The 13935-nt window shown below is 31.8% G+C and overlaps 2 protein-coding genes across 4 annotated transcripts; both read left to right on the top strand.

The window, feature by feature from the left end:
- Window positions 1-5353: 5353 nt before the first annotated feature.
- LOC106756161 (protein MOTHER of FT and TFL1) lies at window positions 5354-7426 on the top strand. Its single transcript, XM_014638464.2, has 4 exons — window positions 5354-5633; window positions 5735-5796; window positions 5887-5927; window positions 6979-7426. The coding sequence occupies exons 1-4, from the start codon at window positions 5439-5441 to the stop codon at window positions 7200-7202; spliced, it is 522 nt and encodes a 173-aa protein (XP_014493950.1). The 5' UTR covers window positions 5354-5438; the 3' UTR covers window positions 7203-7426.
- A 3759-nt stretch (window positions 7427-11185) lies between these two features.
- On the top strand, window positions 11186-13592 carry LOC106768288. Of its 3 annotated transcripts, none has more exons than XM_014653357.2 (7): window positions 11186-11304; window positions 11426-11461; window positions 11798-11945; window positions 12027-12182; window positions 12278-12712; window positions 12794-12949; window positions 13034-13592. In XM_014653357.2, the coding sequence occupies exons 3-7, from the start codon at window positions 11807-11809 to the stop codon at window positions 13360-13362; spliced, it is 1215 nt and encodes a 404-aa protein (XP_014508843.1). In that variant the 5' UTR covers window positions 11186-11304; window positions 11426-11461; window positions 11798-11806; the 3' UTR covers window positions 13363-13592. The 3 variants fall into 3 exon arrangements, with proteins under 3 accessions (XP_014508843.1, XP_014508852.1, XP_014508835.1); XM_014653366.2 differs by having other exon boundaries at window positions 11423-11461; XM_014653349.2 differs by lacking the exon at window positions 11426-11461 and having other exon boundaries at window positions 13034-13589.
- The last annotated feature ends 343 nt before the right edge of the window (window positions 13593-13935 follow it).

The raw sequence follows: 13935 nt of genomic DNA, 5'->3' as shown, positions 1-13935 counted from the left end.
GAGAAACTGAAACATACATAAAACTTCTGGTTATTCGAGAGAACCAGACTCTCCACTTCCTAACTTTTCAGAACTTCCAAAAACCACAAAAAAAAACTAGAAACTGTCTGTCATACAAAAACTGACAAACAACTACCTTACAGACAGTTAAAACTGTCTGTCATACAAAAACTGACTCGAGCAGTTTTTCTTCTGCTGTAAACTTTCCGCTACGGGTATTTAGTATCCGCGGGTATTTAGTACCCGCGGGTAGCAGGTAGCGGGTATTTTAAAACCCGCTTGTTAACGGGTCGGGTTCGGGTATCACCCTATCCGTACCCGCGGGTACCCGCTACCCGTTTGAGAGGTGAAATTACACTTTTATCCTGTTAGATTTTCTTACTTTCGAACCTTTCAAACCTTAACTTCCTCTAAATTCCTGAATGTTGTTGAGCTTACCTTTCTCTTCTCACCAAATCCACATACCTTAACTTTCTTTTTCACTGTTGCCGCTGGTTTGCTGGTTTTCTTGTGCAAATAGGAACTAGATCCAGTTGTTGTTTTGCTTGTGCAAAGAGGAGCTTAGATCCATCTGCTGGTTTTCTTTCTCACCAAATACAGCTGAGGTTTTCTTTTCTTTCCTTTTTTTCAAACAGATTTTTTAAGGTGCTTTTTTTCTTCTCATTTCCTTCATCCTTTTTTTTCTTTTTTATCAGGATGTTTGATGGCAACCCCTTTAGGGACTTTCCATCTAAAGAAGTATCAACTACACCAAGACTATGAAAGGGAATTGAATAAAAACTTAATATTTTCTTTCTAAGTCTTAGCATATTCTTCTAAAAAGCTAAATAATCTTTACATTGTTTTGTAGGGTATCAATAAAGGTGGCAGACCTTGGGTAAGCACCTAAACAAGCTTGATTAGCCATTGAAAGCTAGAAAGGTAAATAGGAGTGTGTTGAAAGGCTTTTAGGTCGCACTAAAAGTCAACAAAACCTAATCCCCACTAATGTAATATAGGGATGACTAGGGATCAATCCGTGGACTTGGCAAAGTTAAGTTTTAAAATGTAGAGTTAAAGTCTTATTATTTACTAATTATTTACTAATAAACCAGGTGGGGAAATTTTTAAAAAAATGGAACTAAAAAGGAAAAATCTAGTCTAAACTAAAATCTATTTTAAAAAAAGTAAGAAAATGGATTGCAAAAGAGAAATTAAAATAACTAAGACCGAGATCAAAGTATGGAAGAGCTAGAATCTATTTATACCTAAAACAGGACCTCAACTGGATGTATTATGCAAAAGAAAACAAAGGATTGAATCTGAAAAATAAAACCAAAGCATCCTAATTACTAAATGCATAAAATCGGCAAAGAATAACCAAAAGAGTCAAATCCAAAAATAGAATGGAAACAACAGATAAAGATAGCCGAGAATTGTAAATTGCACCAATTCAAATCTCTAAAGCATTACAAATTGAAATAAACTTCAACTAACCTGTCCGAAACAATTAACAAGTTCAAATCACGAATGAATCAAAAGAAAACTTTAAAATTTCATCAAACCTAAAGTAAAACCGCAAAATACTAGTGTTGAAATCCAAAACCTAAGTACAATCACAACAGTAATTATAATGCAGATTTTACACTTCCAGAGAAAGTAAACCATCACCAACAATTAAATCGATCCTAATCCAGATATCATCAGAAAGCAATTGAAAGCTAAAAACATTGCAATTGAATAAAAAAAAAAAACAAGTAAAATGCGTTGAATCAAATTCAAAATCATAAAATGCACATGAAACAGAGACAATCAGCGTAAATGAAATTGTATGGTAAAGAAAAGAAAGATTACAAGAACAAACTCCAAAAGAGGCACGATCAAAGCCACCGCGGGCTGTCACCACCGCGAGTGGTCAATCCAAATCCAGAATCTATACTACGAAAGCGAGTAAAATCCCTAAGAAAATCAAAATCTCTCACAAAGAACTCTCGAGCGAAGTCTGTAACGCCCCAACAACTTACAGGGACTGTTGACTGCCCCCACACATCACCACGAGGCTTTCCAGTGTGCTTTGTCCTCACTCGCACACTTTCCGGGAAAACTTCCCAGAAGGTCACCCATCCCAGAATTACTCCAGGCTAAGCACGCTTAACCATGAAGTTCTTATGGGTTAGGCTACCGAAAAGTAAATGCATTTTGGTGATATGGGTAGCCAAATCAATTCCTTTAAGCTATCCTTCAACTGTATAGTCCCATACCTATACAGTCTCCAGATCTCTCTCATTCTGGTGTATGATCGATTCGTCCATGTGCCCTTTCCACTCGAGGCCTGCCAGGAGCCGCTCCTTGTCNGTGCCCCCTGCACCATGCCTCTTGCACCGGCGATCACTCCCGCCCTCGTCAGTGCCCGGGTGTCACATGCCCACCAGCTTCCGTCTGGTTCGTCCTCGAACCACACCGTACTGGGAGAGGCTAGGCTCTAATACCATTTGTAACGCCCCGACAACTTATAGGGACTTTCGGTAGCCTAACCCATAAGAACTCCATGGTTAAGCGTGCTTAGCCTGGAGTAATTCTAGGATGGGTGACCTTCTGGGAAGTTTTCCCGGAAAGTGTGCGAGTGAGGACAAAGCACACTGGAAAGCCTCGTGGTGATGTGTGGGGGCAGTCAACAGTCCTTGTAAGTTGCCGGGGCGTTACAAAGTCTGTCACGGAAATTCCCACCCCCCGTATTCCCCACTGTTTACAAGGAAAACCCTTTTTATAGGGTCAGAGAACGAAAATGAAAATCAATGGAAGAGGGGAACCTGGACGCTTCAATCTTCGCCCTCCACTTGGCAACGCCGGTCAGCTCCTCTTCTTCTCCGGGCAGGATGAGGTCAGGGCACACAAGTCTCAGGTAAGTGATTAGCTCCCTCAGATTCTCCAATCACTCCGGTCAAGACATACGAACTCTGCCCTAGCTCTGGAACTTTCTCCTTCTCGCTCGTCTTACTCTCTCTTCGCTCGTGTTGCAATTGTCTCCCAATGAAGTGATGGAATGCAGACCTTAAAAGAATGAAACACCAAAACGGTGATGTTCCACTAAAAGGCAAATCCACTTCAGCATTGCCAATCCACTCAGCCCAATTCTTCAGAGTCTGCACCGTCAAACCAAACGCAGCGTTTCAATGTGGCAAGTGTCGAATATCCAACAACAGCCCAAATGTGTGTGCAACCAGTTGTCCATTTCTTCAATCAACATCAGCGTTCTTTTCTGCTCTCATAATCAGCCCAATTCATCTCAGTTTCTCTTGCATTGCAACAGGCCAAACAACATAACAGCCACTTAATCAGCCCAATTAATTTTCTACACCAATTCTCTCCATATGTAGCAGCCACGACCCAAGTCAGCCAGTGCAATTTCAATTTCTCAATTTCAGAGGTCCAATCTGCAAAGGAAAAAAATGAATTTAAAGAAGGGTAAAAAAAAATGAAATGAAAGGAAGATATTGTATTCTAGAAATATTTTTATTTCGTTTTCTAAAATTTTCTTCCAAAAAGTAAAAAGAAAATATAATTCTTTCAAAACTAAATTTATTTATCTAAAAAGAAGAAATTAACTCTATTTTTATTTAAAAACTATTTTTACCTTATTACACTAAAAAAATCTATTTCTAAAGAATTAAATACTAAAGAAGCTTAAGAAAAGAATTTTAACAAAGAAAAATATGTAAATAATTATTAGAGTTCACCATACCTCACTATCATAACTCTGATATGTCAAAGCAGATATTAACTTTGACACATCACAAAATTTCTCAAAATTCTCTTAACAACTTCACAAATCATATTCTCCATCCATAGAAACAAGATCACACATATCAAGCATGCATAAGCACCATAATCCATCTCAATTCTATAATAATCATGCAATTGAATCTAAAATAAACCACTTCAAGCAGACAAAAGAAAAAATCACAAAAAACAACATTGGCACTCAGACTGACGCTCAACATAAAACCCCTTGTAACAGGGTGCGCTCAACATCAGAGCTCTCACAATCCCTCTCGCTCAGCGAGACACACTTACCACTCAACAAAAAAGTGAGAAAATAACTTCAGTCTTGCAATGTTAACTGACACTCAATGGTACCTTGTCATCGTTCAACGCCAAACCATTTACATTTTGGTCGTTGAGTGTCATACCAAAAACCTGTAACTTTGAAACTATGATTTGATGAATTAGAAACCTATTCAGATGATCAAATTAATATTCCTAACTTGGTGGTTGGTCCAAAAATATGTTTCAATGTCAGAATGAATATCAATTAGCTCAAATGACTAGATACTCAGTTTATCAACTTAATATCAATTCCAAACAATTTTAAATAACGCTTAAACATGTTATAAAATCAAAATTTGCATGCAGATATGAAGATCTCGTCTTAATAATAACTAAACAATATCTGATATTAAAACAATGAAAGAAAATGAAATGATATATTTTCAAATAATAAAACTTTTCATAAGAAAATTATTTATAATAAAACATTTTAATATTAAATCACTATTGAAAATATCATTTTCTAATTATTTACTATATATAATAAATATATTGACCTACTTTAAAATAAACATCTGAACTTTAGATAGTATTATTTTATCTTTTCTTGTCAAATTTAAATCAATTAAATAATATTTTGTTTTGAAGATCTATAGTTTTTGTTTTCTTCTAATGATATATACGATTCACTTAAAATAATATTTTTAAAAGTAAAATAATAATGTTTCTTTTTATTTGAAAAAAGTAATAAGTATAATATATATATATATATATATATATATATATATAGTTAATGCTTAAATGCATGAAGTCACCTTCTACACAGTGACATAAACATTTTATTTATCTCTTTATGAGTGTTAACTCCATTGAAGAATCTTCCACGTCATCTATGACACTGCTCTTTATCAAAACCTTTAAAGAGCTCAGACCCCACCCCACTATAGACAAACCAAAGAAAAAAATGAAGGATTTATGTTCCCATGCTTGTCCATCTACCATAACGCAACTTGCACCCTCATCCTTCGTCACCGATTCACCCGAGGACTGCACAAATCACACATTTCAACCATGACAGTTACATAGTAAATTCAAAATGTACAATGATTATGCCAGCTGTCGCAAAACGCAGAAGATGACTGTTTTTTATGACTGTGGACTCCTCAAACGTGTCATCCATTGCATGCCTCTGGTTTTGAGATGGTCCATGCATGGATTCACGGCTTTATTATTAACTCAGAAAGTTACAAAATAGAGGTGCCTCATTTTTACCTTAGCTTTTCATTTCAATGTAAAAAAATTCCTATATAAACCCTACAGCTTCAGAGCAATATCACCAACTCTCTCTACCTTCTACCATAAGCTCTTTCTTTTTGTTTCTCAGTTTCTTCTTTTGCATTTCCTTTGCTGCCATGGCTGTATCTGTCGACCCTCTTGTTGTTGGTCGGGTAATAGGTGATGTGGTCGATATGTTCGTTCCGTCAGTCAACATGTCCGTTTATTACGGTCCTAAACATGTCACAAATGGATGTGACATTAAGCCATCCGTTGCAGTCAACCCTCCTAAGCTCACTCTTACTGGAAAGAAAGAAAGCCTTTACACTCTGGTAAGAACCCTAAGATCAAACCATGGCTATTTTTTTTTTCTCTGAAAACCTTTTTCTGTTGGTAGATCTCACATGCAATGGATTTTTCAACTTGCATGCAGATTATGACAGATCCTGATGCACCAAGCCCCAGTGAACCAACCATGAGGGAATGGGTCCACTGGTGTGTGAATTTCTTTTCATTATTTTCTTTGTTCTCAGATTTTGTAAACTTTTTTCTGAATTAAGACGAATTTCCTGTTGTAATTTTCAGGGTTGTGGTGGACATACCTGGTGGCACAAATCCCTTTCGTGGTATACAAGAATTTTTCTTAGATCCACATTTTCTTAACATTTTTGTTGCATGCACCAGCTGCTTTTCAGTTCTATTTTTTCTACAGAAATTAAATTTTATCTTTTGATCTGCAAAGTTTGATTATCTTGCATGCAAGAACAATGGGTTCACCTTTTTCTGCAAAGAAAATAAATTTATATTTTGATTTTGATCTTCTTCTATCTCTTTACTTTCTCATAAAACAAAACAGTTCGATTATGTCACATGCATGTGTTTTTTTTTTTTTTTTTAAGAAAATAAACTCGTGTTTTTTTTTTCTTTTAAGAAAATAAACTCGTGCTTGAATAACACAACAAATAGGTGTTGCTGCTCATGTTCTTTTTTTCTTTTAAGAATTTTTTGCTTTTAAGAAAAATAACACAAATAGGTGTTGCTCCATTTTTTTTTCTTCTAAGAAAGATAAACTTCGTGTAACTCGTGCTTGAATAACACAAATAGGTGTCGTTTGATTTCTGAACATTTTGTTTTCTGGTCAGATCGGTCTCATAACATTTATGTTTATTGGTTACAAAAATCTTACACTCGGTCCTGCCAAAAATTAACATGCCTCTAGTTATTTAGGCCTCTTGCATCTCTCATTTCTCAGTTTTTTTTTTCTGAAAAAATCACAGAATTTCAAATCATCAAATGGTTTTTCTACACTTAGGCCTGCATGTGTCTGCTGTGAGCATGAGTCCCACTAAATAAGATCTAAATTTTGAAATAATCACAACATAATCTGAAATAATTACAATTTAATTTTAAGAAACAAACTGACAAAATCATTAACTTTTCATTTATCTTTTATCAAGGCATGCACAGATACAGCTAACAGGTGTTGGTCAGAGAATCTTATGTTATTAGCTCTTCACACGTGCCCTTGCATGTCACAAGAATGCACTGTTTTTGTTTCAGAAATTCAGCCCTCCAAAGAAAAAAACAATAACTCCCTTATAACATGCAATTAAGATTGTTTTGTAGCAGACATGCAAAAGAAAGAAAGTAATAATAGAGTGATCGTGTTGCGTGCAGGAAAAGAAATCCTAGCTTACACTGGACCAAAGCCACCTGTGGGAATCCATCGCTATATCTTTGTGCTCTTTGAACAGAAAGGGCCAATGGGTCCGGTGGAGCAACCAGAAAGCAGAGGAAACTTCAACACTAGGAATTTTGCTAAGGATTTGGACTTGGGTCTCCCTGTGGCCACAACCTATTTCAATGCTCAGAAGGAACCTGCTTCCAGGAGGCGTACTTGAAATCTCTATCTGAAATCTTGAAAATCTGAAATCTTGAAATCTCTATCTGAAATAATCTTTGAGTGTGTCTAGTTACATAGTTGGCTTTGGCTAGGGTTTTGGGTGCTGCACTTCATTTCACTACCTTTGCCAACTTTTTCTTTTATCTATATCTATGCTTTTCAAAAATAATGCTGTATCTCTTTTCTTTTATATAATAAACTAAATTATTAGTGTTTTAATTATATTTATATTTGTATTTTTGTGCAATTTATCATTATATCACTTCAATCATATTGTTAACAGAGGAAAAAAAATCAACAATAAAACAAGTAAATAAACAAATATATAAAGAATATATAAACATATATGAAGAAGTTATAAGTATACATCTAATCTACTCAACTTATTAGATTATTTTGGAAATGAAATTTAAAAGGAGAAAGTATTCTAGTTTTTTTTTTTGGGAGATACTAATCAATTTATAATAATTTATATTTTTTATATTGTTGTATTTTTATTCATATAGACTTTTTACACTTATTTATATTTGTTTGTGAAAAAATATATTTTATTTTCATATTAACTTCAATAACATTCTGGCACTATATAAGTAAATATTTATGTACATTTAGATATAAACACTAAGATAATTAATGGGCTTGGGCCTAGTTTAAAGGATTAAGTTTTGTGATAGGTTTATTTATAATATAACATATTCCTAGTAAAATATCATAAATAGTAATAGAACACAACTTTTGTTCAACAAATACTCTTTATATTTAACTAAAGATGAAAATATACATTCATAGTGTACATAAATACACTGAGGTATTTGTGAATTTATTTGCTTTTGTAATAATTATCTTAAAAGGCCAAATTAACAATAGTTTGTATTAAATTGTTGTTTGGATCAATATAAATTATTTTAATCCCACATTCTTTTATACAAACAAAAATTAATACATAAATAAGAATATTATTTTTTTAATCTTACTAAATTTTGTATATTTAACCTTCTTAAATTTATATACACTTATAAAAAAAGTTGACACTCTCAAAATACTTTTTTAAAAATCCATCACTGATTACATTACCATACCTTTAACAAAGTAATCTGTCATGATTTATAATTTAATTAAGTTTAAAAGTTCATGTTAACTTCATATTTACTTTTAAAAGTATATTATATTATGTTCTAAAATGCACCATTTTCTTAAACCCAAACCAAAATTAAAGTTCTAATAAATTGCAGTTAATAAATGTCAATCTACTCTATCATCAATTCTAAAAGATAGACATATAAGAACAATTTCAGCAATATATACTACTGGGAAGATATTTTATAATATAATACCTTCATACATTTCATTCAAATTTTAAATCATAAAATTCTAAATTAATACTAATAAAGGCCCAAAATTCACTCAATTCAAATAAGTCTTATTAGTTTAACAATATCATCAATTTGATTCTTAAAGATTATGTGACCATTCCTATCCCTATCTAGGATAACCTCATTTATTCATCTCCCACAACTTAGTCTATAAAAAATATTAATAACTAAATTTAATGAAAACTGTAACTGCAAAATAAAGATAGATAATCATGATTAGGTGAAATGTTCATTTTCCAACTCAAAGATGGGTTTATCTGTATTTTTTAAGGTAAAATCATGCTTTCAATTAAAATATATATGTATAGAATTCCTACAGTATTTTTAAAATGTCTCCTAAAAAATAAACCATATAATTTCATTCAAAACATCAGCAAAATTAGTCCTAAATTAGACAGTAACACAGACATATAAAAAATAATTAACTTCTTTTTAAGTTTTTTCCAAACATGGAGGAAGAGTATTTGGTTCCGAAAGACATGCACAATAAAAAAAACATATAAAGTATATACCAACGTTTTTTTTTTCATAATAAGCATTCTATGACGAGTACAATAGATTTTCATTTTCATGCTAAACATTATTAAGCAAACAAGTTTTGCTAGAAACTTAATTTCGTTGTGTTTTCGATATTGAGAACATATTATTATTTGACATGTTGTAAAGTGAGAAGAGAGAGATTAATTTTAATAATTCTAAAATAATTCCTATAACTTTAATACCTTATATTTTAATAATTACCACATTAAAATTTTTAATTTAAAGTTATATTTTAAATTACATGAATCAATGTTAAGTATTAATATAATTTAATAGTTCATAGGTGTTCTTAGGATTTTCGTAAGATGAAACCAATTTCTAGAGGTTGTGGGAATTGTCCGGTTATGTTAAAAGGTAAGGAAAGATAGTTAATTTAATTGATGAATTTACTATGAATGTGAATGTTGTTTTGAAGTTGCATGTGTATGAATTGAGATGATTGTGTGTTCGGCAATGGCTGTGATTATGTTGAATTGTTCTGCATATTTTTTCTTGTACTGTTTTAAAGTAAATTTGAGAAAGTGGAGTAGTAAAAATAGGGAATTAGGGTTAGATGTGCAATTCTTCAGTGGGAGAGCTTAGAGGAGTTAATTAGGATCTATTAGAATCCCTAAGTCATTCAAACTGTGCTAAAAACCAAAAGAATTGCATTTTGGGTTCTTAAATTGATAATGATGCTATTTTGGATCATGAATATGGTAACAGACCCTTAAGAAAATGTATAAGAAGGTTTTAACACCCTTAGAATAATGTAATTTGGTATATGATACAAATCAGAAAGATTAGAAGTTGGAAAAAATGTTAGGAATTGGTAAAAAATAGACGTAGTTCATAATTCGGCAATGACATTGAAGAATTATACAATTCGCGTAGCGGAAGTTAACCGTTCGATCTTTCTCAAATGTTTGGTCCTAACTGTTCGACCTCTGTTGAGTCTTAATAGTTAAAGTTAATGACCGTCTGGTCTCATGCTAGTGTTAGGTCTTACACTAGCACTCGGTCTTGTACTGACACGCAGTCTTAGTAGTATTCGGTTATGTAATAACACTCGGTCCTAGTAATGCTCGATCTTGTACTACATTTGAAAATTAAAAAACTACATTTTGATTGAAGTTAAAAAAATATTATTAAAAGTATCAGTACAAATTATTCATAATTTACCAAACATTTTCCAACCTTAATGTTCTGATTTTGTTTTTTTAACACCATACAATTTTAACACACATAGAAGCAGATCTTCATATTATTGAGACGAATATTTTCTTAACTAAATATCAAAAAGTTGGTTATGATATCAATGGAATAAGTATTAGATTCTGTTATGTAAAATATTTGCTTTGTAAATAGAGATACTGTACACATCTAAAATAACTATGAATAATATTTAATTTTTTTAATTGGTTAAATTAATAAAGTTATTATATATATATATATATATATATATATATATATATATATATATATAAATTTTACTCTTTGGTTTCATACTCTTTCGTTTTTTTTTTCTTTTCTGACTCACTTTTTCTTCTTATTTTTTAATTGTTTGAATTGTTTTATATTTATAAAATTCACTCATAAAGTATTTTCTTTCCCTACGCTTTAATATATAAAAATTATATTTTATCCTTATATTACACATTTTAAATTATAATACAATGTTATTTAATAACTAATGATAATTAAACAAATATTATTTAGATTATGTATTAAATATAAAAAGATTGAAATGGATAAATAAATATTAATTATAGTAAATAAAAGTATCAGTACAAATTATTCATAATTTACCAAACATTTTCCAATCTTAATGTTCTGATTTTGTTTTTTTAACACCATACAATTTTAACATATATAAAAGCAGATTTTCATATTATTGAGACGAATATTTTCTTAACTAAATATCAAAAAGTTGGTTCTGATATTAATCGAATAAGTATCAGATTCTGTTATATAAAATATTTGCTTTGTAAATAAAGATTCTATACACATCTAAAATAACTATGAATAATATTTAATTTTTTTAATCGGTTATATATATCACAAAGTCTCCATGAAGTAGGTTAGGATAGTTAGAACTTCTATTATTTCTGCAAGTCTTTCCTTGTCACATAACCTTTGCATTCGTGCCACCGTCTGGCGGCGATAGAGTGGTAGAAGAGGAGAATCGGAATACTTCCGATCGACGAGGTTAGTGTTCATTTGAAAAAAATCGAAATTTCATTTAGTTATGACCAATTGAGACACTTACATAATAATTGAGACAAATTCTTGATGCCATTTATTATTATTATTCTCTGTATGCCAGCAGCTACATTAGGGTTTGGTAGAGTCAGAAATCCAGAAGGTTTGCCTCTCTTCATATTGATTTATCTTGTTTCATTTTTCATTTTAAATTTAATAGGCTTGATGAGAAATTGAGGGAAGAACGTTGCATTACTATTCCTGGTTGTTTGAGTCTTATTTAGTATGATTAGTTGTGGTAGAATGATGTAATATATGCTTTATTCTTTTAATTTGATTTAGTTTGAGCTGTGACATTTGTCTACCATTTACGTTTGTTGAAATTTGCTGGATATTTGCTTTTTGCTGTTTCAACCTTGGATCAGTTTAGCAGGGGATTTGGATTTTGTTAAACCATGCCATATGTATTTATTTCTTTCAATTGCTTTCTCCATGACAGTGGAGAGTGATGGCCGGAATTTCTAAAAGAAACATCTATGATCAATGTTCATCTGATCAATGTCCATCCAATCTTAATATCCTTGTCATTGATACTGACATCAAAGTTCTTGAATTAATCGAGAAAACACACAAGGATTCTCATCAAGGTTAGATATATACAATATTTTATTAGTAATCATTCTTTTAAGAGAAATATTTGTTTTATTACGCTTTTGAGTTGTGTGCAGTTATAATATGTACTGAAACTTCAAGAGCTGTCGATCTTTTACTGAGAAAAGAAATAGACATTCATTTGATTATCATGGAGCTTCATATGCCAATGATGGATGGCTATGAATTCTTGCAATTTCTCAATAAAGAAGAAATCTATGTTGCTTTCATCCGTAAGTAACTAGACTTTTACATTTTTCTCTCATAAGTAAGTGAGTCTTTTACATTTTTATGAGTTTTCAACTTCTGACTGTTTAACAATCTGCAGTCATGTTTTTTGGCGATACCGTGCCTAGCCCACAGAAGGCTTTTGAACTTGGAGCTTGGTATTATTGGCTTAAACCCTTGGACGACTTTTACGTCAAGACCTTTTGGCCGTTTTTGGTGCGGCATTACCAAAAGGAGCTCAAAAAGAAAAATATTAATGGCTTGAAATTTGATAAAAGAAGTGACACAAGTGGTAGTAGTTCTGAATGTTTTTCTGATATGGAAGTCATAAGGAAAAATATGAATGGCTTGAAACTTGATGAAATAAGTGACACAAGTGGTAGTTCTGAATGTTTTTCTGATACGGAAGTCGTTGCCGGAATTTCTGAAGAAAACATCTGTGATCAATGTCCATCCAATCTTAATATCCTTGTCATTGATACTGACATCNAAGTTCTTGAATTAATCGAGAAAACACACAAGGATTCTCATCAAGGTTAGATATATACAATATTTTATTAGTAATCATTCTTTTAAGAGAAATATTTGTTTTATTACGTTTTTGAATTGTGTGCAGTTATAATATGTACTGAAACTTCAAGAGCTGTCGAAATTTTACTGAGAAAAGAAATAGACTTTCATTTGATTATCATGGAGCTTCATATGCCAATGATGGATGGCTATGAATTCTTGCAATTTCTCAATAAAGAAGAAATCTATGTTGCTGTCATCCGTAAGTAACTAGACTTTTACATTTTTCTCTCATAAGTAAGTGAGTCTTACATTTTTCAACTTCTGACTGTTTAACAATCTGCAGTCATGTTTTTTGGCGATACCGTGCCTAGCCCACAGAAGGCTTTTGAACTTGGAGCTTGNTATTATTGGCTTAAACCCTTGGACGACTTTTACGTCATTAACTTTTGGCCGTTTGTGGTGCGGCATTACGGGCTCATAACGAAAAATATTAATGGCTTGAAATTTGGTAAAAGAAGTGACACAAGTGGTAGTTCTGAATGTTTTTCTGATATGGAACTTGAAGAAATAAGTGACACAGGTGGTAGTTCTGAATGTTTTTCTGATATGGAAGACTTTGCCGATGATACCTTCCACATGAAAGATGATGATACCCTTCACAAGAAAGAATAGCCAGGATCAACAGACTACTGCAATAGCCAAACATAAGCCAAATGCTTATGTTTCAAGTTTATATAATTATTTTGTTAACTTTTGCTACTTAAAATGAACGCTTTTTTTTTTTTTAATTAAAAGTCATAATTAAGAAATATTTATGAATATATAATTCCTATTGCATTTACAGTATGTAACTTAGCTTATTATATAAGATAATTTTAAATGTTTCTTAAAATTCGCACATGTATATTGAAAGAACTATGATATTAAAAATGTTATTAATAACACAATTATTACCATAGGCTAACATAAAATTTTCATAATGAAGTCATTTTATCATGCAAAATTCTCAAATTTTCATTCTTTTTTTTTTCTAAAAGAAATCTTTAAATTAACCTGTCAAACCGTCTTGAATACCATTTCACCAAAAAAAATCAATCAAAATAATATATCTGACCTCAAATTGAAAAATATTAATTTTGTCATCTTCGAAATCTTAACTTCACACATTACAATTTTAAAAATTGCATCAAAGAAGAAGGTGAAGAGGTGGTTCTGTTGGTGGCTGTACACAGTGGAAGATCATTG

The sequence above is a fragment of the Vigna radiata genome, chromosome 1 (assembly GCF_000741045.1).
Source record: "Vigna radiata var. radiata cultivar VC1973A chromosome 1, Vradiata_ver6, whole genome shotgun sequence".
In the NCBI taxonomy this organism is placed as follows: domain Eukaryota; kingdom Viridiplantae; phylum Streptophyta; class Magnoliopsida; order Fabales; family Fabaceae; genus Vigna; species Vigna radiata.
This window is presented reverse-complemented; position numbering and strand designations above follow the sequence as displayed.